The sequence below is a fragment of the Mizuhopecten yessoensis genome, unplaced genomic scaffold (genome assembly GCF_002113885.1).
Source record: "Mizuhopecten yessoensis strain PY_sf001 unplaced genomic scaffold, ASM211388v2 scaffold3281, whole genome shotgun sequence".
Lineage (NCBI taxonomy): Eukaryota > Metazoa > Mollusca > Bivalvia > Pectinida > Pectinidae > Mizuhopecten > Mizuhopecten yessoensis.
Window position 1 is genome coordinate 132,291 of NW_018404966.1, and position 27,945 is coordinate 160,235.

Sequence of the window (27,945 nt, forward strand, 5' to 3'; positions counted from 1 at the left end):
TCCAACATGGACGAACAAAACACCAACCATCGCATTCTGACTGAAAAGTTTCGGAAATTTCAAGTTATATACTAAATCGACCAGGTAAGTTTCATTGCATTTGGATGGCTGTTGGAGTTGTGAAAAAGCAAACAAATATGCTAAAGACTAAAGTCCCCATTTGAGCAGAAAATACATTTGCAATGAGTTGCTAAGCATAACAATATTCGTATCTGTTTTGCGATTATTTTTGTTTTGACAGTGGCTAGGCGGAGAGATTTCATTACTCATTAATGTTAATCATTACGGGGCTTTTTTCTAGAAAGTTTGTTTTGTTCAGTTGTTTACATCGATTGTTGTCAGTCTTTGGCAGTTCATACACATGGAAACAGGCAATCAGTTCTGAATATTAAAAGTAAATGTTCAAGTGGTTTACGCAGAGAAGTACAGTACTATCGTAGAAGTTGTGAAAGATCACTATGTGTTCATTATTTCATAGTGAAAGGTACAGTATTTTTGCTTAAAATAATACTCTTTTACAATAATAATCTAATACTATAACATCTGGTGGCACTGGTGATGGACATGGTTAAGATGCATTACACTAGGCATATAACACTGTGCCAGATGAAGCTAGATTATATTCTCTCTTTTTCTGAAGACTTTGAAGCTGTTTCACCAGGTTCCGATATACACAGTGTAATTGCAAAGCTCACCTTACAGTGTGAACTCGCACTGTATACTTGCATAAAAAGATTAGGGACACAAAATTGTGATGGAGAAAATGCCAGTGTCAGTTTGGGATTCAAACTTTGAATCTTTGCGCACTGTACAGACAGCAATGAGCATGCTAGATACTGACAGAATGTCACCTTATAGTAAATAACTAGCTGCATGCTTTGCCAATCCACACTGCTAGGTAGAATTTCTCTTTAGCTGCGGTTTGGGGGTACAGTCGTTTCGGTACTTCAAAAAGAAGATGTTTCGGTACTTTTTGTAAGTCGTTTCGGTACTTGTATTTAAGTTGTTTCGGTACTTCAACAATTTTGACTATTGTTTCGGTACTTCCTTTATTAGTTAATAAATATTTCTCATTTGTTATTTATTGTTGGTTGTTTATTTAACGTTTGCTTTCGTAGTTGCTTAAACAATCACGCAGATCGGTCAATCATTGTTTTCGTACTTCAAACGTGATCCCACAACATACGCGATGGTTGTTTATTTAACATTTGCTTTTTTAACTGAGCAGCTGAGTAGCTTGGAGAAGCTCTTTAGGAGAAACTCAACGTTGAGGGAATTCACCAACTTGTCATAAAAATGAGGGTTCCACTATCAAATTTATCAAAAAACTCATCATGTCTTCGGCTGATACGTGTATTCAGTGTGATGGCGTTCTATTTTGGATGGAAATACCTATCGTTATTGTCATGTGTTTTCTTATTATTATTCTTAATTGATTATTATCAATACATTATATATACATGTTATATATATGTCCCGCTATACTTAGAAATTATTGAAATAATGGTGATGTTGACTATAACTTGGTACCAAAATGTGTTTTCCATAAGTACTTAAACGATTTTCAGAGGTACCGAAACGACTCTCAGAAGTACCGAAACGAACTGAATTCGCGGTTTGCTCCCCTGAGAAAAAAAAGACCTGTGTTACATTGACACTAGGGGTGTCACAATACGCTTAGCATATCCAAATAGCAATAAGATGCCTTATTTAGAAAAAAGTATTGTCAGTTTATCAAACTAGATCATATATATCATATGGATCAGACAGATTAAATACCAACCATCAATTAGGAAATTTTAGGTGATTCACACCACAAGTGATATATATAGCCTACTTATGGTTAATAGCATTTCTGTTGGAATGTGTAGTTGTTTGCAAAGTTAAATCAGAGACATAAAAAATGAGCTTTTGAAAAATATTGCGATACAACAGTATTTAGTTTTTGCCTTGCAATAAGATATATATAATTACCTTTATATTATGCAAAATATTGTTTTCTCATGTTGTGAACTCGTGACAGCCCTATTTGACTTTCATGCAGGGACATAGGATGAATAGTTTGACAAAATAATAGTTAGCTTTAATTTGTTCTCATAAGCATCTCTCATATACTAATCTGAAAATGAAATAAGAGTTAAATTTTATTGAATAAGAATTTGGATTAATTACTTACTACTGATTCTTTTATCTTTTTCTCGTACGTCCAGGTTCCATGGAAACTTTGCCAGGAAAATGTGTGTGTGTGTTTTTTAATTCTGTTGATTTATCATGGAAACAAGATGGAAGTGGAAATTACTACACTAGACCAAAACAGTAAGAAACCTCCAATAGAAACAAGTACATCTGCAGCTGTCCCTCAAAAAGGGAGAAAAAAACGTAGTGCAATTTCAAAACTTACAGAAAAAAGACGCAACAATGAGAGTGGAAGTGAATTTGGTTCTACATACTCACTTCAGTCCAATGCAAGTCGATTAACTGAAACCAAAGGGACAGAATCCGAACTCAGTAAAAAAGAATCTAACTCCAACAGCAATAACGATGTCGCTAAAAGCCAAAATGCCAATGCAACATCTGATAAAGGAACTGTGATTGAAAAATATCCTGATAGTTCTGTCAATAAGGACAATACTAAATCTACTCCAAAACCAAGGGATAAAAAAAGTGAGAGTGTGGTTAAACCAGAGGAGTTATCTCCTCCTCCTCCTATGGACATTGATTCTGAAAGTGATGATGATAAACAAGATGGAATTAGCAAAAAGGCACCTTCTGATGCCACAATACATCGGTTTAGGGCCTTGAAAATGGCAACTAATGAGAGAACCAATTCAGTTGAGTCATTAAGAAATAGTCCATTTGCACCAAAACCTCCATCTACACCACGCTCAGAGCAGAAAAGTAGCTCTAGCAAAACACCGACATCTACACCTGAAAGTGATAAAAATGTAAGCTTAAAAGGTGTCAAACAAAAAGGTGAGAAAAGATTTCGTGATCCAAACTCTTCAGGTGAGGAACCGGAGGTAGGAGTGAAATCTAAAAAGCAATCGTGTTCACAAACAGATTTAAAAAGCACGACGGACGAAGTTTTTGTGCCAGATAAAAAGAAAAACGATAAAAAAGTGCCTTCACCAAGAGGTGATCCCAATTTAACAATAGATTCAGAAGCAGATTTAAAAGACATCAACAACAGGTACCATGATATTTTAAGCAGTGATTCCCTTCCACGTACTGGGAGATTAGCGCCGATTGTATCAAAGAATCACCCGCCGCCAATATCTGGAGATATTTCATCACACACACTGAAAACTGCCTACAAAACTGATTCATCCTATACACTCAATAAGTACCTTGAGAGTGTGCCTAGCTCTCCAGGAGCCTCAGGCAGCCCCTTTCACAAACCTCCAGTACATCCACCATTTGACACAATGTCTCAACGATCTATGTCGTCATCAGGGATTCTCTACCAAATCCCTATCACAGAGGCTCGAGCAAGGTAATAGACAGTACTGGTGATTAGGAAATTTTCTTTTCATATTATGTATACATATATATATAATTTAGCTGGTACTTAATCTATATTTATTTGAACATGGGTTTGACATATAAAAGCATTTTGATAGCATACACATGTACGTGTATATCCAGTAAAGACAATTATTTTCTCAGAAGTATCTATATGAAATGATGTAATATGTTTTCTCCATTGATGAACATTGTAGCTGTAAAATCTCACATTTAAATTGCAATATGCAATTATCATATAGCTTATAACAAATATTACTTCTTGAGAAATTCTATGCACCTACCGAACATCTATATTCTATATAACATATTTCCTTAAGAACCGGGAGTGGCAATGCTAGTGTCACATCCAGTTTGATGGGTGCTGCTGAACTTGACCGATACTTACCAGAGCGACGGATCAAGGTGTGGATAGGAAGCTGGAACATGGGTGATATCAAGGTAAAGTCATTGCTGAACCCATTTGCCCTACGTACAGTCTAACTCCATCTTATAGAAAAGTGAACCTCCTTCTTAGTACATGAATAGTGATTCCCAAATATTCATAGTAAACCCCTATCCAGTGCTTATAGTGAACTCCCTTTACCTGGTAGCTAGCACAGTATGGTCATTTTTCGGTATAATAAAACTGTTAACTGGGAACATTTACATTTTGTAGCCCTGTCAAATATTAGTAGAAACTGTATTTGTCTTTTCGACAATTTTCATTTTTCGCTCTTCACATATCATTTTTGCTGTCATAAGTTTTCTCTCATTCCAGAAGACAAAAGACAAAAATGAGATTGCAGCTAAAATTTCCCAGCAGACAGTATTTAATATTCCTTGTAATGAACGTATTATTTGGAGCTGCTGGGCTTTGTTATAATTTTATTTTACTGTTTGATGTAAATGGAAAACCCATTTTAACAATTCAACTCTATGACTCTATGATATATATGGATTTTGGGAAACTTGTTACAGCTGTAATTAACAAACAATTTTGTTCAAATGATTTTCTTGAATAATTCCATAATTTATAGTTTTTGATGTATCTGTATAGGAATTCAAAGCCAGTTTGCAGGACTTCCTACTGCCAGAAGCCAGTGACTTTGTACAGGACCTCTATGCAATTGGAACACAGGAAAACAACATGAACAAGTAAATATCATCTCTCTGTGTTTGCTATTTTAAAATTCATGTCCTCAGGCTAGCATGCAATAATGTTGATATCCTATTTATAAGTCTCATATTTCATATATTTGGTGTCCCTTGCAATGTTTGGACCTTGTGGATACATCTCCTTCACAGCTTATAGCATATATAGCAAAGATGTCAGTGCAATACCCCACAATCAAACAATCAGGACACAGACTGATTTTGCATCTGTTAAATGGTGTCTATTCTTTTCCTCCAATTTGATACTGACATAGAACACAAATACCATATTTTATGGTGAGTTGAGATAATAAATGATAAATAGGTCACTAAGGAAAAGGTGTCAGATATGTTTTGGGCACTAATAATAATGATATATAGAAGCAGGAGGTGGTCTCTCAATTGGTAATTAGGTTGCAATACACCATTCAAAAATCTTCTTTTGAAAATCAGTAAACAATATTGTTCAGACCCTGATATGCTAAAATTAAATGCTCTTTATGGAGGAGGATCCAAAAATGATTGATCAAAAGTGTAACTTTCATTATCCTATTGTCACCAATTCCCCCTTGGGAATGGGTTAGAGAGAATAGTTTATGTAGATATTTTGATATGTTGTTGATTTTCTAAGCTTAAAGAAGATGGCCATGGCAATTTGCGAAATACTCCAGCAAAATCCTCCTACTGTAAACAGTATAGTACTGAACAACGAGTATCGGAATGTCAGGGCATTATGAGCATGGCACTATTAAATGAGAAAATGTTAAATTTGTGTATAGAGAATGAGACAATGTTTTATTTGTGTTTAGAGAATGAAACACTGTTTAATTTCTGTGTAGAGAATGAAACACTGTTTAATTTGTTTGTACAAATGTAATGAGAAAATGTTTAATTTGTGTGTAGAGAATGAGACATTGTTTAAATTGTGTGTAGAGAATGAGAGACAATGTTCAAATTGTTTGTACAAATGTAATGAGATTTTTTTTTTTTTTTTTGTAGAAATATAATGAGAAAATGTTTAATTTGTGTGTTCGCGAAGTAATGAGAAAATGTTTAATTTGTGTATACAGGAAGGAATGGGAGGTGATTATACAGACCACACTAGGTACCTCCCATGTACTCTTCTACTCTGCCACACATGGGTCACTCCATCTTGCCATCTTCATACGCAGGGATCTCATCTGGTTCTGTTCAGGTAGTTTCCTCAAATGAAAATTTTAATGTCTATTTTCATAAATTTCATCATCTATACAAAACAATTGATTCTCTCAAGTGGTGCATTTTGCTTTCTATCTTTTATTCACACAAATGAATGTATGAAGTATGAAATGTTATGTTATATTACACAATACATATGTTAATGCTTTAACGTTTTAGAGAAGTTTAAACTACTACTACGTGTATATTATATGGTATAGGAATGATAATACTGGATGCAGGCAGTATGCTTGTATATATATCCAGACAAATGTTATCATCAGTCCCTATATATGCTGACAGCCTGACTATAAATAAGTTTATTCCCAATCTTGTGGTTATTATAAGTATTTAGGTTGGCCCCAGTGTGTATATTCAATCACCATTCAACTGTTTTGATTCTTGATAAGGTTTAACAATTGTATGTGGCATAGAGTTCCAAAGGTTTATTATCCTTTTATTGAAATACTCCTACATTTTAGGAACGTGTTTAACCGTTATATTATTATATGGTATTATCACTGTTATAAAGAAACATGATCTGCAATATTAAATGTAACGAAATGTTTCATATTTGATATAATAACATGGTGATGAGTATTTTTTAAAGCAGAGTTCATACAAATAGTTACGGTCATTTGTTGATGTTAACAGATGCAGATGAAGACCAGGTAACGACAAGGGCTGTCACCATGGTAAAGACCAAGGGTGCTGTTGCTGTATCATTTTCATTCTTCGGATCTTCATTTCTCTTTATCAATTCACATTTTGCATGTAAGTATTTATTTTAGTTATATTATATCAGTATGCATGTTCTGAACAATATTCAATCTATTCACCTTTTTTTTTCAATTTTAGCATTTATCTTCAAAATCTAAATTCCTTTAAGTATGGAAACAGTCAATCCTTGTTAGTTTCCCCATGCTACAAGGTCATTGAAGGGATGTATTGTGATGTGTATAGTTCATAACTGCGGTATATACACACATGTTTCTATTTTCAATGGATTTTGATCAAACTTTTTACAGTGGTCAAGAATGAGATTAATGTTTCAAGGTCCAAAGTTCAAGGTCACTTCCTGTTTTAACACATGTATGACTTGTTTCAACCTCATAAATTGTCACTCAACATGAAAACTGAATGATTAAGACATACAAAAAAACCTGTCATGTATATGACAGTACATGAAGCTAAATCATACAAAGACCAAAATGTCAGTTGTTTTTATCTTATCATGTAGCTTCAATCTTGGTCATATTTACGTACCGAAATTCTGAAATTATATCAAACAATGTAAGGGATATTCAGGATCTGTAATAAATGATGATATACATGTATATGAATTGCATGACCCTTTCACCCCAATGTAACTTTAGTAGAATCTACCATGCATTGATCTTGATGAGTCCATTATGGTCTACAGTGGTGAAAGGGTTAATGTGTAGGGCTGGACAAATTCAACCATGTTTACTTGCAAACCTACCTGGCTTTTAGTAAAAATATTGATGTGATTCTACATATTTTTTTTTATCAATTTGCAACAAGTATTGGGGGACACACTACAGTATCAGATTTTTATGATTAATGGTCCTTCATGCAGTTACCAATCAACTAAAAAAATGATGTTCAGCCCTGTAGTACTTTCTTGTTTCTTGTGAAGCAAAACTTTATAACTATTTGTTAGAATTTGAAATACTGATATAGTTGATATTTCATATCAATAAATTGAGTGTAATCAATTGTTTTCTAGCAAACAGAAGTACTCACTGTAAGAATCTTATTTAAATATTTAGTTGATTCTAACGTATCTGGTCTCTAGATCTGTAGTAACATTCCACTCAACACAAGTATCTATACTTTTCCTATTATCAAATACATATTTTGACTTTTTAAAAACCATTTTAAGACTCATTCATTGATGTCTGGAATCTGTTAATTTTTCTATGAGCTGTAATACTGTGAACATACATATTTTAGTAGTATTCTTATTTTAGCACTTTTCGCATTTTAAAAATGGCCCTAGTTTATGATTATGATTGTGCTAATTGAAGTTTCTGTATATAGTTCAATTGTATATATATATACTACAGGCTATTCCAGTTAAAAATGTCACCCACTAGCGGACATTCATGAAAAAAACTTCTATTCCAGGTGGGAGTTGACAGAAAATCATATGTCATAAAATGAAAAAAATCACTTCTGTTCCTGGTAGCAATTACTGAAAATATAAAAAAAATATTCTGTGTCATGTTTTGTGAAATAGATCGCTTCTGTGCTATGATGCCAGAACATATTATGCGTTCATGTTTTTCTTTCAAAGTAATCAGGTAGGCTTAATGTACAATATTGTCCGTGTTCTTTTTTGCCGTTCCGTGCTGTATAGGGGAGGCAACTCTAAATCCTGAAATACGAGAGTTCGAGCAGAGCCAAAATGGGAACAGGGTCCAATAAATATTCCTTTCCATAAATTCATGATTAAATGAGGAATTTCGTGTCAAAGTTGAAGTGAGCTCGAAGTGAAGCAGACAGCATTGGTCGTGATTTCCCAGTTAATATAACGGATGTAATGGATTACATGCAATGTTCTACAAACGGAATACAAACAAAAAAAACACGTTTGAAACCCCCTCTGCTATTTTGTATCAACCCAAGAAACCATGTTGTAAAAGTAGGTCAGAGAAGTGATACAACGACATGGACATGCATTTTGAGTGTTCTATTCCGTAATATACTATACATTTGTATCTGTGGCATACATATGGGATAAATATTATATGAACCATGAGTAGACATCGTTGTCATGAACTGTGAACCACTTAAGTAAGTTTTTTAAGCCAATTTTGTTCTGCACGGATTTCGGGCAGAATCTGCATCAAAGAATAAGTGCTTCCGAAATAAAAGGTCTAAGTCGGCCAAATCATATCCGATAGAAAATAGGCCGACCAGCGGCCTCTTATGTTATAGGAGTACTGTGGGTGGTTGCTTTATCGATTAAAAAATCACTTCTGTGGGTGGTTGTCTCATTGACTTAAAAAAATTGCTTCCATGAGTGGTGTTCTAAAGGAAGAAAACACTTCTGTTCCATCTGGCAATCTGAAAGAAAGTGCTTCTGTTGGTGGTACCCCTTTGAAAAAAGGATATGTCTGCTAGTGGGTGACATTTTTAACTGGAATAGCCCTAACTAAGTGCACCTTTGTTATCAAGGCCCTTATCAATTCGTTAAAATTCGAGAATGCGCTAAATTTTGGGTCTGCTAAAATAAGTAATTCGACCGTTTTGTTTTTTCTTTTCTTTTAAATCTTACACAAATATAATTAATGTATTTAAAAGTGACTTCAAAGTTATCCACAGTCAAACTTAATTAAACATGTCTGTTGTTGACTTTTTGTGCTATTAGTCAAATTTTGTGATCATTAATAATTAGTTGACTTACAAATCTTTCAACTATTTCTCTGCACCATAATTTTAAACCTGATTGTTTTTCTTACAACTATTACTTCTATGTAGAATGGGTTGATATCTCAGGAACACATGTTGGGCTATTTCAGTAAAAACTCTACCCAACCACAGGATTCCAAAATACATGCATATCAATTTTGTACATGGTTAAGTCTGCTGCAATTGTCTTCTATGCAAATTGATAATGAAATTCTATGAATGCCATTAGATGATAACTTTAAATAAAACCTGGAGTGCCTAAGGGTGGAAGAGATGTATTACTAAAATAGCCTTATCTTAGAGTATACTTAGCAACACTTTCTTTTTTGATATCTGTGGTACTGCACTTTTCTGATTTCTTTGAGTCAAGCTAGAGAGAGTTATCACAATACAGTAAAATATTGTTGTTTACAAAAAGGCTGGTTAATGATTATATCTTAATGCGATATTAAATAGTTATTTAATATGTATGTCTTCTAAGCTGGCTTATGATTAAAACATTTTCAACAATACAGTGCCGACTGTACACATATATTTTGCTAGTACATATATGTACTTATACTTACTGACAATGCACAATATTAAACCATAGAGCGATGTTTAATATTTTATTTAATCTTGGTTTTGATAGTCAGATATTTTTTTTAAAGTTGGTACTATATATATATATATATATATATCACTTATGTAATTTTACGGAATCCAGGTTTTTACCTTTGGTATACCAGTTCTAGTACTGTATGTGTACTGGTGATGTTTTGATCTATTAATAACCTTTAGTATACCAGTACTAGTACTTTATGTGTATTGGTGTTGTTTTGATCTATACCTGTGGTATACCAGTACTAGTACGGTATGTGTACTGGTGATACTTCGATCTATACCTTTGGTATATACACCAGTACTAGTACTGTATGGGTACTGGTGTTGCTTTGATAGATACCTTTGGTATATATACCAGTACTAGTATTGTATGTGTATTGGTGATGTTTTGATCTATTAATAACCTTTAGTATACCAGTACTAGTACTATATGTGTATTGGTGATGCGTTGATCTATACCTATGCTATACCAGTACTAGTACTGTATGTGTACGGGTGTTTGTTTGATCTATTCCTTTGGTATACCAGTACTCGTACTGTATGTGTACTGGTGATGCTTTGATATATACCTTTGGTATACCAGAACTAGTACTGTATGTATACTGGGGAGACTTTGATCTATACCTTTGGTATGCCAGTACTAGTACTGTATGTGTTCTGGTGATGCTAAATTGATCTATACCTTTGGTTTATATACTAGTACTAGTACTGTATGTGTATTGATGATGGTTTTATCTATACCTTTGGTATATATAACAGTACAAGTACTGTATGTGTATTGGTGATACTTTGATCTATTCCTTTGGTATATATACCAGTACAAGTACTGTATGTGTATTGGTGATACTTTGATCTATTCCTTTGGTATATATAACAGTACAAGTACTGTATGTGTATTGGTGATGTTTTGCTCTGTCCCTTTGGTATACCAGTACTAATACTGTATGTGTACTGGTGATGTTTTGATCTATTAATAACCTTTAGTATACCAGTACTAGTACTCTCCGTGTATTGGTGATGCTTTGATTTATACCTTTGGTATACCAGAACTAGTACTGTATGTGTACGGGTGTTTGTTTGATCTATTCCTTTGGTATATATAACAGTACAAGTACTGTATGTGTATTGGTGATACTTTGATCTATATCTTTGGTATACCAGTACTAATACTGTATGTGTACTGGTGTTGTTTTGATCTATACCTTTGGTCTACCAGTACTAGTACTGTAAGTGTACTGGTGATGCTTTGATCTATATCTTTGGTATACCAGTACTAATACTGTATGTGTACTGGTGATACTTCGATCTATACCTTTGGTATACCAGTCCTAGTACTGTATGTGTATTGGTGATGCTTTGATTTATACCTTTGGTATATATAACAGTACAAGTACTGTATGTGTATTGGTGTGGTTTTGATCTATACCTTTGGTCTACCAGTACTAGTACTGTAAGTGTACTGGTGATGCTTTGATAGATACCTTTGGTATACCAGTCCTAGTACTGTATGTGTATTGATGATGGTTTTATCTATACCTTTGGTATATACACCAGTACTAGTACTGTATATGTGGACTTGTGATACTTTGATCTACCAGGTATAGTGACACTTGTGATACTTTGATCTATACCTTTCGTATACCAGTACTAGTACTCTCCGTGTATTGGTGATGCTTTGATCTATACCCTTGGTATACCAGTACTAGTACTCTCCGTGTATTGGTGATGCTTTGATATATACCTTTGGTATACCAGTCCTAGTACTGTATGTGTATTGGTGATACTTTGATCTATATCTTTGGTATACCAGTACTAATACTGTATGTGTACTGGTGATGCTAAATTGATCTATACCTTTGGTTTATATACTAGTACTAGTACTGTATGTGTTCTGGTGATGCTAAATTGATCTATACCTTTGGTTTATATACTAGTACTAGTACTGTATGTGGATTGGTGGTGCTTTGATCTATACCTTTGGTATATATAACAGTACAAGTACTGTATGTGTACTGGTGATACTTTGATCTATACCTTTGCTATACCAGTACTAGTACTGTATATGTGGACTTGTGATACTTTGATCTACCAGGTATAGTGACACTTGTCTTTTCATTATTTGTATAGCTAACCGGTCAAATCAGACATCTAGTCAGTATTTTTTTTACATTATTGTTATCCTCCTAAGACTAACCTCTGACTCCTTATAACTGAATCAATCCCCGACATTTAATCCTGTTACAACTCCTTGTTAGTTGTGTGTTGACCCTGTATTTGTAGGTGTTTACTTGTTGTCTATATACAGTGCTTGCTCATTAATACTTTGGATACCTTGATCTGATACTTCCTCCTAAATTTATTGTTGCCCTGCACTAGAGCATCCTTGAGAGTCCAGGGGTTACGTTTACTTTGGTTTCTGCACCCCTGGAATATGTTGTGAAAAAAATGAAGTCTGTGTATACGTAGCTGCATCCTTGTAGATGATACAAGTAGACTACTTTATCCTTTGATATTAATCAAAAGAATTGCATGGTAACATAACAATAAAATCATTGGGCTTTGAAATCAGGTGTTGCTGCTCTGTAATCTTCTAAGGACAAGTATATACCAGCCTAGTAATTGATCATATTTTATTACCTGAAATCAATCAATTAGCTAGCCTATATTTTATCATGACTGTTTGACATATTCCAGGGGTGCAAAAAATGAAAGTGAGTATAACCCCTGGATATCGAGGAAGGTACTGGAGTGGTTTACCTGGAGCACACTTTGCTTTGTAGTGTGCACATCAAGTTAAACAAGAAACATTAAACAGCCACATGCTTTACATATTACATTGAAGCTTGTCTGGTATAATACGCTGTCACTTAAACTGACAATATGTCAATTAAATGTGTGTTAATTATTCATTTGTCATGAATACATTTGAACTAGGAAACTATTAGTCAAACTAATTGTTTAGTTTAAGTTGTTAAGTAGAGGGTATTTTATGGTATCTTGTTGGGTATAATATATCTTGTGTATGGCAGAATATCGATATATTTCCTAAGTGCAAGCACAAGTGAAAATGTCAGTATTCATTTTGCTACAGTGTATCCAGTATGTACATATATTGTGGTATTGAATGGGAAACTATTTTTTTCTTAATTGCATTTTCAAAGAACGACATTTATTAGGATGCAAATGATACTCCATCAAAAATGTGTGTGTGTCTGTGTNGGGGGGGGGGGGGGGGGGGGGGGGGATTAATCACATATATTTGGCGCTACCTGTATATTCTAATGATGTTATGCTTGACAAAAGGGCTGAATGTGCACCATTTTGAATAGGCCACTCTGTCCAATTCTACTGTTCCCTAATAATATTATTTGATTATAGATTTGATCACAAAATCTTATCATTTGATACAAAGTTTAATATCTTGGTGTGTGTAGGAAAAAAGGTAAAACAAAATGTCACTTAATCTGTTTCTAACTAGTGAATATGCAGCTATGAGCGCATTGAATAAAAAGTTCTGGCCAGTCCATACAAAATGTGATATCTTCACAGTAAGTGATGGAATATATATATATCACTTTTCATGTTTGTCATAGGGTGAAAGATTTTTTTTAACAAAATTATGGAATCTGAGGTAGTTATTATACTTCACAACAACAACAAAGTACACTGTAATAAGCCTAGAGTAACCAAGTTAGCGCTGAACTATTTTTACTTACATATAAATGTCTTATGTAAGCCATACAATGTATATTCTTTATTACTACTGTAACATTAATTTGATTTTTTTTTTATGTTTCAAATGAAATCATTTTAATGCAGTAATACATAATCAAACTTTATTATTTCAAGGTTTATGCTATATAGTGTTTTGTATTCATTTATATAAATAGCATTTTTGATTTCACAATTAAAACTGCCAAATTTCTCCTGACATTGTTTGTTTCCAGGAAATTGTAGATTATACCTGGTAAGATTTTTTCTTGGTTTTGATTTTTCCTTCATATTTTTCAGCTGATTCAGGAAAATTAAAAGAAAGAATAAATGATTACCAAAAAATCAACACAACATTGAAATTGCCGAGAAATGCAACTGGATCCCAATCTAATTTACAAGGTATGAGATATTTTGAACGAGGTAGGATATGTCACATTTAAATTATGCATATAAGCATCTGTATGTATTAAAGAAAACTGATATTCTTGAGTAGTCATACCAAGCCAATTTAATTAATATTCAAAAAGTAAGTATAGATGTTTTTCTGAAAATCAAAACAATACTCATTCAAATCAAATGCCATATTTATATGGGTTTCATTAACTTTTTATGTTTTTTATGCAGTATTTTAAGAAATATGCCTAGGTCATTGACATGTTTAAGATTAATCCCTGTACTCAAGTCATGTAACATTTTCCTATCTGTTTATAGGACCTGCCAGTTCGAAGTTTGATGCTGTTTTCTGGTTTGGAGATTTAAATTTCCGTCTGGAGAAAGGACGACACACCGTTGAAGATCTCGTACATGCTATTGTAGAACAAGAACACCCAAATTTTGAAGACCTCCTACAGGGGGATGAGTTAGCACAGTGTATATACCAAGGTGTGATATCGCTTCTGAGATTGATCTTATTTGATAAAATTATAGTCAGTTGTACTAAGTTATATCAATCTAATTGATTAAATCATTCAGTGTTTTTCAAGTGAAAATGTCACTATAGACACATACAAATGTCCATGCTTGTTAAAGAGCATTAAAGTGTTCCTGTGATGTTATCTAAATATTTTATGAATTTTGATTTTAGACAAAGCCTTTCAGGGATTTACAGAAGGAAGAATTAACTTCAAACCAACATACAAATTTGATTTGAACTCTGATGTTTATGATACATCACCGAAGTTCCGGATACCTTCCTATACAGTAAGTAAATGTAGCAGTGAAGGCATGATGGTTAGTGTCCTAGTCTGACTTGTAGCAACTTACACGCTGCTGAAGTGGCCTCAGGTAAGTTCTTACACGCTAGTTTGATGTTCCAAAGATTTACAAGAATTATTTTAGGGAATTAAATGGAATTGATTTGAAGAAAAAAAATGAAGAAAAAATTCTCAAATACATGTATGTATGTTGAAAAAATGTACATGTACACTTTAATCATAAAAACAAGAATTTAACATGTCTCGTTGGTGGTGGTTTCAGGATCGAATACTCTACCATTCCAAGAAAAAAAATACAGTTAACTGTGTTCACTACGACGCGGTGATGAACATCCGAGCGTCCGACCATCGGCCTGTGTACGGTGTTTATGAAGCTGCAATCAAGCCTGGGAAGGACAGGTTAGTGACTGTTACACCATTACCAGTGGAATACCTGGAGAAATTTACATTGTCCTCAGTGAAAATTGTTACATGATATTTTGTAAGAAAACACTCTTGCTGTGAATGGATCACTTGAGGCTTAAGCTTGTGACTTTTGAATATAATAGTTATCATGAAATGTCTTAGATTCATTTAGAAAGCATTTGAAAAAGATTCTTGGGAAATTTGTATCTATTTTGCATAACTTAGATAAAGCCTATGGATAATGGATAGAAATTAGTTTCCCATTGGTTGCCTCGATGACTTAAGTTTTTCCATCAGACTGTGGTTAAAACACAATAGTCCATGTTGATTAAGTGAAATGAGGAACATGTTCTATCAACAATGTATTGTAGATAGCATATCTATCGGCCTAATGATGAGTCGAATAATAATAGCAATAGATAGAAATAAGAATATATCTGATGGAACATTTTAACTGAAAGAAAAAAGATGATTTGTTAATTGTAAATAGAAATAAGAATATATTTAGTGATCTGATGGAACATTTTAACCGAAAGAAAAAAGATGATTTGTTAATTGTAAATAGAAATAAGAATATATTTGATGGAATTTTAACACATTATTAAAGAAAACCTTATGAGGCAATTTCATTTCTGACATTGTAATCACAATTTGTATTACAGTTTGCAGCCTGCTTCAGGGAAATTTGACAGAGACGTTTTTGTGGCAGGTAGGCAGAATGAATAAAGTATACTCAAGATTATAATAAACTGATCATGTAACAGACACTTATCAGTTAAATTTATTTTCAAATTAAAATAAGGGAAAAAAACAACTCAACTGGTGAATGAAGAATTCAGTAAAGCCAGATTCACGTTTTGAAAAATATTTGATTTAAATAAGTGTTCGATTCAACCAGTTAAAACTAGTATACCAATATATAACATTTATGTTAGAGCTAAACATAAGCACATCTGGGCAGGATTACAAAAGAGACCTCTTATTTCCTGGGGTCTTCTTATAAACACGTTTACTTTATTTCTGATTTTCTTACCAAAATTTCAGCCCAAAGACGACGGGCCTTCATCACGCCATCTCCTGCATCTCAACCATCCCAGAAGTCTAGTGGAGTGTGCTCAATACAGTGATGAACTGATAGAAAAAATGTGGAATATATGCGAGTGCATTTGACTGGATGTACTGGGGTAGTACTCAACCTAAACATCCAACACCGGCATTTCAGATTTTAATACAATTTCTAGCTTAGAAGCAAATTTTAGATTTTGCTTCAGCAGGCAGCAGATAGTGAAACGTATTGTTAGAAAAAACAGCTCAGATTCTTGTGCTATTGACCTAATGTATCAAGTATAATTCTCTCTTCCTTCATGACGAATAGGTCCAACCTGATGGTCCTAAAAGTCATTTTTAATATCTTGATGGATGTTTTGCGGAATGAAACTAAGGGATAGATACATTTGAGTTCAGCAGACTTATTGGCATAACTGTAAAGTACTCTAGACTACCTCAAGTAGTATAGGCGAGTACTTTTAGTATTATACTGATGCATGAATATCATATACCTTAATAAATACATGTATCAATAAGACTGTACATTATTTGTAAATGCATTCTTCTCTGTCACTTAAACACTTTAAAGATTAAAGTGTATCGTATTGGAAGTGATGGTGAAATTTGATTTGGATTTGATATAGAAGGAGTTATTTGGCTTGAAAAGACAATGTGATAGTATACACTGTTTATTATATGTAATCACATATGCTGAATTTTAAGTAAATACATTTAGGGGTTATTCTATTACAAACCTCTCCATTCAGCAATTTAAGCTTCACACACCATAACTGGGGGGGGGGGGGGGGGGGGGCTATATCTAATGTCTACTGTGAAAGAGACTATGATATCAGAGTGTATTGTCGATCAGGTGGGGTAAAGCTTGTATCACTTTATGTAGAATTCATGAAGACAGAACTGTATGGATACATTACATGTAAAAATAGTGTAGCTTACCTTTGCATGAATTTATACTGCAATATATAAATTTAGAGTGTCAAGTGGTATCTGGAATGGTTTAGACTCCTCAATGTGGATACTTTATCACTTGTTAAGTTTCAACATCTTATGTACTTTTATTTTATTTATATAAAATGAATGGACAATTTGTTTAAATATTCAAGTGAATAAACTTGAATGTTGAATCTTAATGGCATATCTATCTTTGAATTTGAATTTTTGTATTGATGATCACATAGAAGTGAATACAATTTAGTAATCCACAATAAGCAATTCTGTTTTAAGGTAAAGGTACCAACAACTTAAACTATATTATGACATTGTCTCTTCTGTGAGATATCTGTTTGTCTTTTCAAAAAGAATATTCCAAAATATCACATATGTTACCAATCATTTTACAGAAAGATAGTTGTTTGAAATTTAAATAATTGAAAATACAATTACAAAAAAAAAGATAAGCTAAGGTTGATGAACTTATAGGACCTTTGCATTACAAAGTCTACACTTTACCAATATTTCCATATAGGATTACACAGGCACAGAATTAAAACGAGTGTCCAATTTATGGGCCACACAACATACTAAAACCTTTACAGGGGAAGTTACTCTAAGCCAGAAAGACTCCTTTCAGTTGCCTCTGAAAGTGAAAAAACTCATATAAAAGAAATTGTTATGTTGCTTCATCCTTATTAATCCAGCCACCATCATTTCTAGTCTTCACTGGCATTGATAAGCTTCATTAGCTGCAGAGCTTTAGAATATTGAAGTCTGTATATTGTTATGTAATACATGTAGCATACTTGTCTGTGTGGATATCAAATGAAAAACATGGATTACTGTTTATATATGGTGTGTAAATGGTGCTATTTTTTTTCCAGTATCATCTTAATTTTAGACCCATATATCTTTTATTTGATTAGACATTAATAGCAATATTTATTTTCTAACAGAAATATGGCATAATGGTTCTTAAACTTTATTTTTGTTGTAATGTTTTGTAAAAAAAATCAGAAAATGCCTAAATAATCATGAAATCTGATTTTTCATCTGCAAATCTTCAACACCTTTGATCTGAAGGAAGAAGCAGTATGATATAAATAATAGTCTGTGGTAGATTACTGGTTTTGATTTTTGGTGTTTTTTTTAGCATTCTGATTCCCTTGAAAAGTTTGTTCATGATTAAGTTAACAAGTTTGTTTATCAATTAGGTTTAGGACTACATATCAAATTTGAACATGTTATTGTATAACATAAAATCATTGACTATTGTCCTTTAAATCAAATCATTTATCATGAGGAAATTTGTTCCATTCCACCGTAATGCCAACCATTAAATGAAATGAAAGATAAATTTAGATTTGCATCCTTAGAAACAGTGTTTAAATTTGATGTCATGTTGCTGAGTTCCTTAAGAAAAATTGGCCATAAGATATGTTCATTTTAGCATTCTGGGTAAAATAATTGCCATTGATGTAAGTTTGCTGAGTCAAGAATTACCTTTTTTAATATGAAGTTTGATATGTAGATTACTTGATATCAGCTATTTTTTACTATATAAGTGGTATACCATACCAGTTTAGTGTTGTGAGAACCTGTTAAGTGTTGTGAGAACCAGTTATGTGTTGTGAGATTTAGTGCTTATTGTTTAATTAGGTTGTTTTAATTAATGGAATAATATGTATTTCTGGTTGTTTTTTAATTATTTTTTACAAAATGGCATTTAATGTAAATTATTTACGATTTTTACAGTAAAGTTTGAAAAAACATCTTTATAATTTTTTTTTATAATTTATAGTTTTAATTGAAATATTTTGTGTCAGTCTTTGCTAAAAACTTCACATAGGTAAATCTTGGTACATTTAGTTTGCTTTGTCAATAAGACTGAAATTTCAGCATCAAAAATTATATGAGCTGTTGCTAGGTTCCCACTATCACAATTCACAGCATGATTGAAATCCTGGTCTTAATTGTGGACTAATCGTGGTGATCCTATCAGATCTTGAGGTCAGTCGTGTTAATCATAGAAACGTTTTGAACGGTTCAAAATTTTTCTACACTCAACACGATTATTTGTCAATTGGGATCATCATATCGGATCGATTGCATCGTAACAAATTGTGACAGATCGCATCTTATCATGTTTCCAAATTGTGGTGATCGGGATCAACAAACACCACGCTCTGTTGAGATGTGTTGCTATCTCCCACGATCTGTTAAGCTCTGTCCAGTCCCATTGCTCAAGACCTGACACAAATGACTCACGAGCAGATAGGAGTTGATACAAGAAGGTGTGAGTAAATGCGAGTAGATACAAGTTTTTACACGAACGCTCACGTTCTGTTACGATTTCTCGTGCCCATGTATATACCGGACAAAATTAAATTTGTCTCATTCAGCGATCTACTCTTAAAGGGAGCACATCTTAGTAACCTGCCTTTACTGGTAATGTTTAGAGCCTTTGTTCACTTCTTCTCAATAAAATAATATGTTATGACAACAAAAAGTAAAATAAAAAATAAATAAAAAATAAAATATTATTATTTACCTGTTTGCATGAATATGTATTTGATGTTACACTGAATGGTGTGTGGAATTTGATATTTGACGTGTCACCTATATATATAACCCTTTGCTCCATAGATACTCATTTCAACACATCAATATCGTAAGGGAGCACATCGGTTCGTGATGAACGTATCTGCACATACCAGATCGTTTGTATTCGGAGAACCTGATCATGATGATCTTGTCATCAGATCGAGACCCAATCATGGACTCAATCGAAACAATCCTATCGAATGTGATTGTATCTGAACGGGAGATCAGAACGTGACAGATCGTGACACCTGAAATTGACAAATCGTGACCAGATTGCATCGGAGCGCAACAAATTGTATCATAATGTATCGCATCACCTCGTTTCCAAACCTGAAATGTCAGAGAAATTCCTTGATCAGCTACGAATGACCAGTCGTGGTGTTCGTAACAGAACGCACATTATAGGGAACCTAGCATTAGGAATCAAAATGCCATGTAATTTTTGCATGAACCTGTATATGTGGTGTGAAATGTTTGTATTCTGTATTATTCTTTTTAATGTGATAATTCTGTGTATATGAATTTTTTGAAGATTTAAACCTGGGATAGGTTGTTTAATTTTTCTACTTTACATTACTTGAACATAAATATATGCAATAGTTCATGTTGTATTTTTCGTCTTTTAATCTTGCTTTCTTTAAGAATATTTTCATCACGTATCATTCTTTTTCCCATTTTTTTTCCTGTATCTGAAATAAAGTACAATATAAAATAATATTAGTTAGGAAGCCATCTACATAAGGCAAAAATTCAAAGTGAGTAAAACAGAACCACATGCATGCTAAAGCAACTTATATTTATTTTTTAATTTTAATTTATTATCAATTATTAAACAATTAATGTTTGATATTGCTTATTCCTCTCACAGATTGCTATGGAAAGGAGGTATTTAATCTTTACACAGTTTTAAGTGTCACTGACTATGGAAAGCATATACCATATATTTTCTTAATTCATTAAACCAATTTAATTTTGGCTCTCTATTTTCTAGTCAAATACAATGATAAAAAGTGTTGTGTTGCTCCTATATCTTTGATAGTCAAAATAATTCTGTTAACAAAATATTCTTTCTAAGTACCAGCAAGATCTGCTAATTTTAACAGGTTCTTTTTTGTCTCAATTGATCTGTTCCATTCTTTATTTTTTATTTTTCTCAGTTTTGTAGAAAAAAGAAAACAAGTAACCTTCTGTTGCTTTTATGAAGCATGATTTCAAGTTAAAAATGAACTGAATCTCAAATCAATGTAATACAATAAATGTAATATGTATGCATTTGAACACAAGATCAGTTGATACTGTATGTGTGGCTATCAAAAAATACTCCCAACAGAAAAATTGAAGAGATGTACTCATATTTTTTTTATCTGTCTACACTTATATGTAAAGTAGCAGATGCTTTGTCAAAGAAAAATCCCTTAAATAATTTTAAGTTGGTGGACAAAGTCGTTGACATTTGGTTATATTTAAGATAAATAAACAATTTTTATTTTGAACTCAGGATGAAATCATATAAAATAACTTCTTAATAGTGTAGTAGAACTGATCTTGGTCTATTGCCGGCGACCAGGTACAATGTAGCTCAATTAGTAGAGCGTCCATCTAGAGTTCAGAGGGTCCTGGGTTTGAATCTCAGTCTTGGCATTCATTTCTCTCCCCTGTTACAGTTGTAATAGTGTTGTATAAACTATATAAACTTCTTGCCAATGTTTGTTATAATAGAGCATTCGCTCCAATTTTATATCCTCAAAAGTTTTAAAATAGTGAAATAATGAATATCAAAGTGTATGTTTGAACACATGATTTTCCATTTTTGTTCTGGTTCAGTACATTTACTAGTATTGAAAATTTTAAACTTAGTTTTGACGTTTAATAGCCCAGACTTTATTTTGTAACATTCAATACTTTTATTACTGACAAGGGAGACTTATGATTTCAAAATTGGTAGTTATATTTTACAGTGTGAATATTAATATTTCACATGATTTTGATTATATTAGATTACTGAACATATTTTCTTCTTTCAAAAGTAGACTTGTCTAGTTACATATAAAACCTACATTTAGTTTGACAGGAGAAGTAACACAGACTTCAGCATTATTTTATATCTGGTACATTGTCTCTTGGTTGTTTATTTGTTGTCAGTTTCATTTCATCGAGTAAACATGAATAAACCTTTTGTGCATTCTAATAATCACAAAACTTTTTGTACAAGTACCTGTCTGTTTTAGATTGTGAATATAAGAGTATGTTTACTGCTCATCAGCAGGTGTGAAGATAATTTGTTTTAACAAAGTACAGAAAATGTACTGACAAGTAAAGAACTACACAATGTGTGTAAAACTGTATTGTTATGTTGATTTACAAACTAACAGAAAATAAAATTTCAAAAACTTGAATACAGGTCATATGTTTATTTTTTTTCAAACGCAACTCTTTTGTGATTCATTCACCAACAACGTCCACAAAATATATTGCCATGGCACAGATTTCAATGTTTATTTGTTCAAACAGTTCTGTTAGTACTAGTGGAAATGCTTTGATTATGCATTATTTATGATGAAAGAAGAAAACATATGAATTAATACATTTTTAATTTAATACTGGTACCCAAAAAATGTACAAAGGAGAAGTTTTGTTATTGGAGATGTTGAAAAATAAATTGTACAATTTTGTATCTATCAAAGAATAATTGCAAACTGCTATGCCATGTGTATTTAAAATGTTTTCATTGTCATTTATTTCTGTATGGCCCTTTGATGCAAGGTAGGTCTCACACCTTCTGTATTGTTGCAAAGGCAGAGCTGGAAACATCTTTTACTGTAATCTGTTCCAGTCACTTGGAGCTAGGTCCCATAGAACTATTTCTTTATACAGTTCCTTGTGTGAACTTCAGTCGGACAATTCTGGGTATAAGTTCCTGGTCATCAGTAGTAGATACTGCCACCAGTAATAGGAACACTGCAATCCAATGATGTCAGGAATATTCAATCTCCTGGAATCTGAAGGGTAAATACAAAATGTCTGAATGGTATAAAGCTATGGCTACAGTTATCACAGGACCACACTGTCTCTCATCAGTAGCAGATTGCTTCTATTGAAAGATACCTACATGTAGTTCAGATGGGAAAGGATTATTTGTCCATTAAATATTATACATAAAGGAAGTACAGGAGAAGAATATCTGTCGATTACCAGTGATACAGTAATACATACCTACAGTTTGGACAAGAGAAGAAGACGGTCTGCCCTTCATCAGCTGACCGTGTTTGTCTGGTAGTATACACCATTCCTTCATGCTCACATTTTGGACATTTTCTGTCAACCTGTATGGTAATTGAAAAAAAACATTAAAACTAAAAGATTTTGAACTGATGACCAACTGCTGTGAATCATAATGTAGCTTATTGATTAGACAGATATTGAAATATCTTAGACACTTTCAGAATCTCTATTAACTTTTTAATAGAAGCACTATTAACATTAGCTTTCAGAAGCTACTCGAGGAGATAATATAGGAACACACTTGTTTTGAAAAATAACTTACTAATAAATGTTTCCAGGGTCAATCTTAATTCACTGTTATTTATACTTAATTTGTTAACAGATGGGATAGGTTTTGCTGTACAATAGCTACACTTACTGTGGGTCCTGTAAGTTCTCCAGTCTCCTCCTGAGCCTTTAAAGCTGCTTTGTCTGGTGTGTTGAACACAATCCGTGAATAGGTTTTCACAGCATCGAATTCTGAAATATTATAGACGATATATATATAAGAAATTTTCCGCCACAATACAAATTCTATCCATAATACCAGATATCAAGACAGGGTCCCATGAGGGGGTAGAGAGATGACTGAATGTGGCCTTATTAATTATATTATATAAGTATATGATACATTATACATACTAAGAACACAGTGTTCTCCCCAGGCTGTTTGTGCAGCATGGCACCATGCTCCTATAATTTCTTGCCATGCTGCTATCCTAGATCTTCTCTGCTATATATTCATAGTAAATCTAAAGTAACCATGCTGCTTTGATTTCACATAGAGTGCTGCTTTTACAGAAATATTGAAATACCATGCTTTTTTCAAAATATTCTGGGGAGAACACTGGAACATATGTACTGTATAGCATTTAGCAAAATTTAATTCATTATGTGCATGTTTATTTAACTAACTGGTTATACAAATGAAAAACAAGAGGGCCTGTATCGCTCACCTGAATATTTAAGCAGTCATAGCAAAATATTCTCATTAAATATCATACTGTACAACAAATATTTTACTTGCAAACATTGTTGACTCCATCAGTTGAAACTATACCAGTCAAATATAATTATATGATTCTACGCTTTTTGTTTCTTCTTCAGAAGTTGTTTGAAGTGTTTGACATATTTTTCCCTGTGACCTTGTAAGTAATTCAAGGTCATTTTCCATCTCCAACTTTGTTGGCTCTATCCCAAGAAGCTACCCGCCAAATCTGATGAATCCAATGCTTTTGGTTCTTCAGAACAAATTGTTTAAAATGTTGTTGACCTCTGTGACCTTTAACTCATTCACCCCTGAAGACACATTTGAACTCTTCCAGATCAAAGGATGGAATAGTTCATTTTGAAATTGCAGGGGTGACTTAATTAAAGTAGGTTAAGGTTCTTTTCATTTGCAAACTTTGCTGAGAATTAAGCCACCAGCCAAATATTATAATTCTATGCCTTTCGATTATTCAGAAGAAGTTGTTTGTTATGTTTTTGACATATTTGACCGCTGTGACCCTGAAAGTAGACATCTTAATTCCGAACTTTGACATGCACAGTCTTAAAAAGTTATTAGCCAAACATTATCTATACCTTTCAGTACCTCCGAAGAAGTCGCTTGAAGTGTTTGACCCCTGTAACCTTGAAAAAGGTCAAGGTAATTTTCACTCTCAAACTTTGTCAGGATCCTACTGAGGAAGCTACCAGCCAAATATGAAGATGTTATACCTTTTAATTATTTAGGAGAAGTCGTTTGAAGAGTTTGACACATTTGACCCCTGTGACCATTAAAGTAGGTCAAGGTCATTTTCATTCTCAAAGTTTGTCGGGCTCTGTCCCATGAAATCACCAGCCAAATATGAAGATTCTATACCTTTTAATTCTTCAGAAGAAGTCTTTTAAAGCATTTGAAGGCTTTGACCTTGAAAGAAAGTCAAGGTCATTTTCATTCTCAAACTTTGTCAGCTGGCTCTCTCCGAGGAAGCAACCAGCCAAATATGAAGATTCTATACCTTTCAGTTCTTCAGAAGAATTTGTTTGAAGTGTTTGACACATTTGACCCCTGTGACCTTGAAAGTTGGTCAAGGTAATTTTCATTCTAAAACTTTGTCAGGCTCTATCCCATTAAGGCACCAACTAAATATGAAGATTCTATACCTTTTAGTTCTTCAGAAGAAGTCATTTGAAAAGTTTGACATATTTGACCGCTGTGACCTTGAAAGCAAGTTAAGGTCATTTTCATTCTCAAACTTTGTCTTGCTCCTTCCAATGAAGCTTTCTAACAAGGGGACCAAGGGGAACATATATATAAAATAGTGATATCAAAATTGAACTGTCAAAATTCAATTCAAATATTTTGTTTTTCGATCTGTCTTAATGGGAAAATTTTACGTGATATTCCCCCAAATAATAATTACTCGGACAGTCATTGAAAACTGTTTTCAGTCATCCTTGCTGATAAAGCCACAAGTCTTGATTATGTGGTAAAAAGAAAATTTCGTTTTCATTTCATATGAGATACATGAAACTCGCAACAAATTTTTCATTTTCTTGCAAGAGCCTCGCTAAATTGAAAAAATTCTAAGACTCGTTTCATCAATCTCATAGGAAATGGAAACTCATGTAAGATCCTATATATATATTACTATCATTATTCTTCATCTTTATAATTTTTCTTTCCTCCATCAAAACCTACGATTACATAAGTCGGTCTTGTGCTGTAGTGCGTTAATTATTATGTACAGTGATTTTTTTTAATATTTTTGTTATTTGCTATAGGATAAAACCAGGTTAAAAGCAGCATGTGAGTGTTAGTTATGTTGTAGGTTTTGTATATGTTCGATTATGTCATATGTGGTGGATGTCCTGAATTCTGCTCGTGTTTCTGATTGGATTATTGTTTTGGGTAGGAGGTTCAACTGTATTATGGTGTATGGAAAGAACGAGTGTCTGTATGTGTCTTTGGATATGTAGATATGTCTGTAACTAAGGTCGTGTCCTTGACGTGTTCTGGTGTCTGCCGCGATGACATTGTTAGTGTGTATTGCTACTTGTTGGTGTATTATTTTGTAGAGAAGAATAATGCATGTTCTTGTTCTGCGTGTGTGTAGTGTTGGCCATTGCAAGTTGTGTATCATATCTGTGACTGAGCTTGTGTTATGGTATTTGTTTAGGACATATTGTGCTGCTCTTAGTTGTACTTTTCTAATTGATATATATATATGATATTTGTATAATGTGGGTCCCAAACTGAAGAGCAGTGTTCAAGTTTTGGTCTTACAATAGCCTTGTATGCATGTTTTTTTATGTGTGGTGAATTTATTTTTAGGTTGCGTTTCAGAAATCCTAGTGATTTATTTGCATTTGATGTGATGTTGTTTAAATATGTTTGTCCCATTTTCAGTTGTTTTGAAGTGTAATGCCTAGATATTTGTTTGAAGTTACATATTCTAGTGTGTGGTCATGAAGTGTGTATGGTGTTTAATTTGTGTGCATTTTGGTGATATAGTGAGTATGCATGGTGTGTGTACTGGTGTTTAATTTGTGTGCGTTTTGGTGATATAGTGAGTATGGTGTGTGTATTGGTGTTTAATTTGTGTGCACTTTGGTGATATAGTGAGTATGGTGCATTTGTCTCGGTGGAATTTCATGAGACAGTCCTCCATTTACTAGCTGCATCTAAATCTGCTTGTAGTTTTTGTCGTTTTGACTTTGTTGTTGATTGTTTCGTATAGTATGCTGTCGTCTGCAAAAAGTCTTAGTGTACTGTGTGATATGTATTTGGGGAAGTCATTGATGTATATGAGGAAGAGGACTGGTCCCAATCAGGTTCCTTGAGGCACTTCAGATGTTAAAGGTATTTTGTCGGAGTGTTTGCCCTCAAGTACTACTGTTTGGGTGCATTTTGACAGGAAGTCTGTTATTCATGTTAGTACATGGTTCCAGTGATGCCGTAATAATTTAGTTTGTACTGTAGGTGTTTGTTTGGGACTTTAAAGTTTGTTTGGGACTTTAAAGTCCATTATGGTAATGGCTGTTTGTTTGTTGTTGTTGCGGTTCTGTGCGAGGTCTTGTATGATCTTGATGTGCGGAAGCCATGTTGTAGGTCGTGCAGTATTTTGTTTAGAACGAATATCCATACCCTGCCTACTCTCCGCTCCTGCAAATGTCTTGTCGTCAGAAAGCTACGTTATCGCAGCTATATTTTACTGTCTTCCAAGTGTTTCATGGATGCTCTTGTGATGATGTGTTCTAAGAGTATGCATGCGAGTGATATTGGTCTGTAGTTTGTTGGGTTGTATTTGTCTCCTTTTTTGTATATGGGGTTTACGTTGGCGTGTTTCCAGTCACTGGGTAATGTTCTTGTATTGAGTGATGTTTGGAATATTTGTTATAGCATTGACAGAATTGGCATTTACATTTGATATTTCCTTCCCATCATCTGACCAGACATGGAACATTATGTACATGTTTTATCCCGGTAAACCATAAATACTTGCCATTTACATCAATTTTGAACGAACAGGATTTACAGGCGAGGAACTGTTCATACGTCGGTAAGGGTAACACAGATCCACAGTCGGGACAGAAATCCAGGGCTGTTGTGAACACACACTTTTTATTCCTAGACATTTTTCACTCAAATAGTCATGTGAAATAATGCTGCAAATACTGAAATAATTGTCTATCTAATTACTTTCCATGACAAACGTGAACGTCTTCCTATTTGGAACAATATGTGTTTTAACCGTGTTCACAGTAGCGGACAAGTGGCATGTTTTTCATTCAAAGGGCGCAGACATCTTGGTTTATACAATATCATAACGTATAGACCACAAATAAAACGAAATGTAATTGCATA

The 27,945-nt window shown here is 33.4% G+C and overlaps 2 protein-coding genes across 5 annotated transcripts; one reads left to right on the forward strand and one right to left on the reverse strand.

Moving 5' to 3' along the window:
* Positions 1 to 22,228, forward strand: LOC110447300 (72 kDa inositol polyphosphate 5-phosphatase-like). 4 transcript variants are annotated; one of them, XM_021492900.1, is made up of 14 exons: positions 1 to 84; positions 2,211 to 3,493; positions 3,843 to 3,963; positions 4,562 to 4,659; positions 5,727 to 5,851; positions 6,508 to 6,627; positions 7,604 to 7,621; positions 12,022 to 12,045; positions 13,906 to 14,007; positions 14,320 to 14,490; positions 14,693 to 14,808; positions 15,085 to 15,221; positions 15,890 to 15,936; positions 16,272 to 22,228. In XM_021492900.1, exons 2-14 carry the CDS (start codon positions 2,283 to 2,285, stop codon positions 16,352 to 16,354), a joined length of 2,373 nt encoding a protein of 790 aa, XP_021348575.1. In that variant the 5' UTR covers positions 1 to 84; positions 2,211 to 2,282; the 3' UTR covers positions 16,355 to 22,228. The 4 variants fall into 4 exon arrangements, with proteins under 4 accessions (XP_021348575.1, XP_021348577.1, XP_021348576.1 ...); XM_021492902.1 differs by lacking the exon at positions 12,022 to 12,045; XM_021492901.1 differs by lacking the exon at positions 7,604 to 7,621.
* On the reverse strand, positions 22,229 to 27,907 carry LOC110447301 (DNA-directed RNA polymerase I subunit RPA12-like). Its single transcript, XM_021492906.1, has 4 exons — positions 27,584 to 27,907; positions 23,473 to 23,573; positions 23,046 to 23,155; positions 22,229 to 22,831 (listed from the first exon to the last, which is right to left on the reverse strand). Exons 1-4 carry the CDS (start codon positions 27,714 to 27,716, stop codon positions 22,807 to 22,809), a joined length of 369 nt encoding a protein of 122 aa, XP_021348581.1. The 5' UTR covers positions 27,717 to 27,907; the 3' UTR covers positions 22,229 to 22,806.
* Between the last annotated feature and the right edge of the window lie 38 nt (positions 27,908 to 27,945).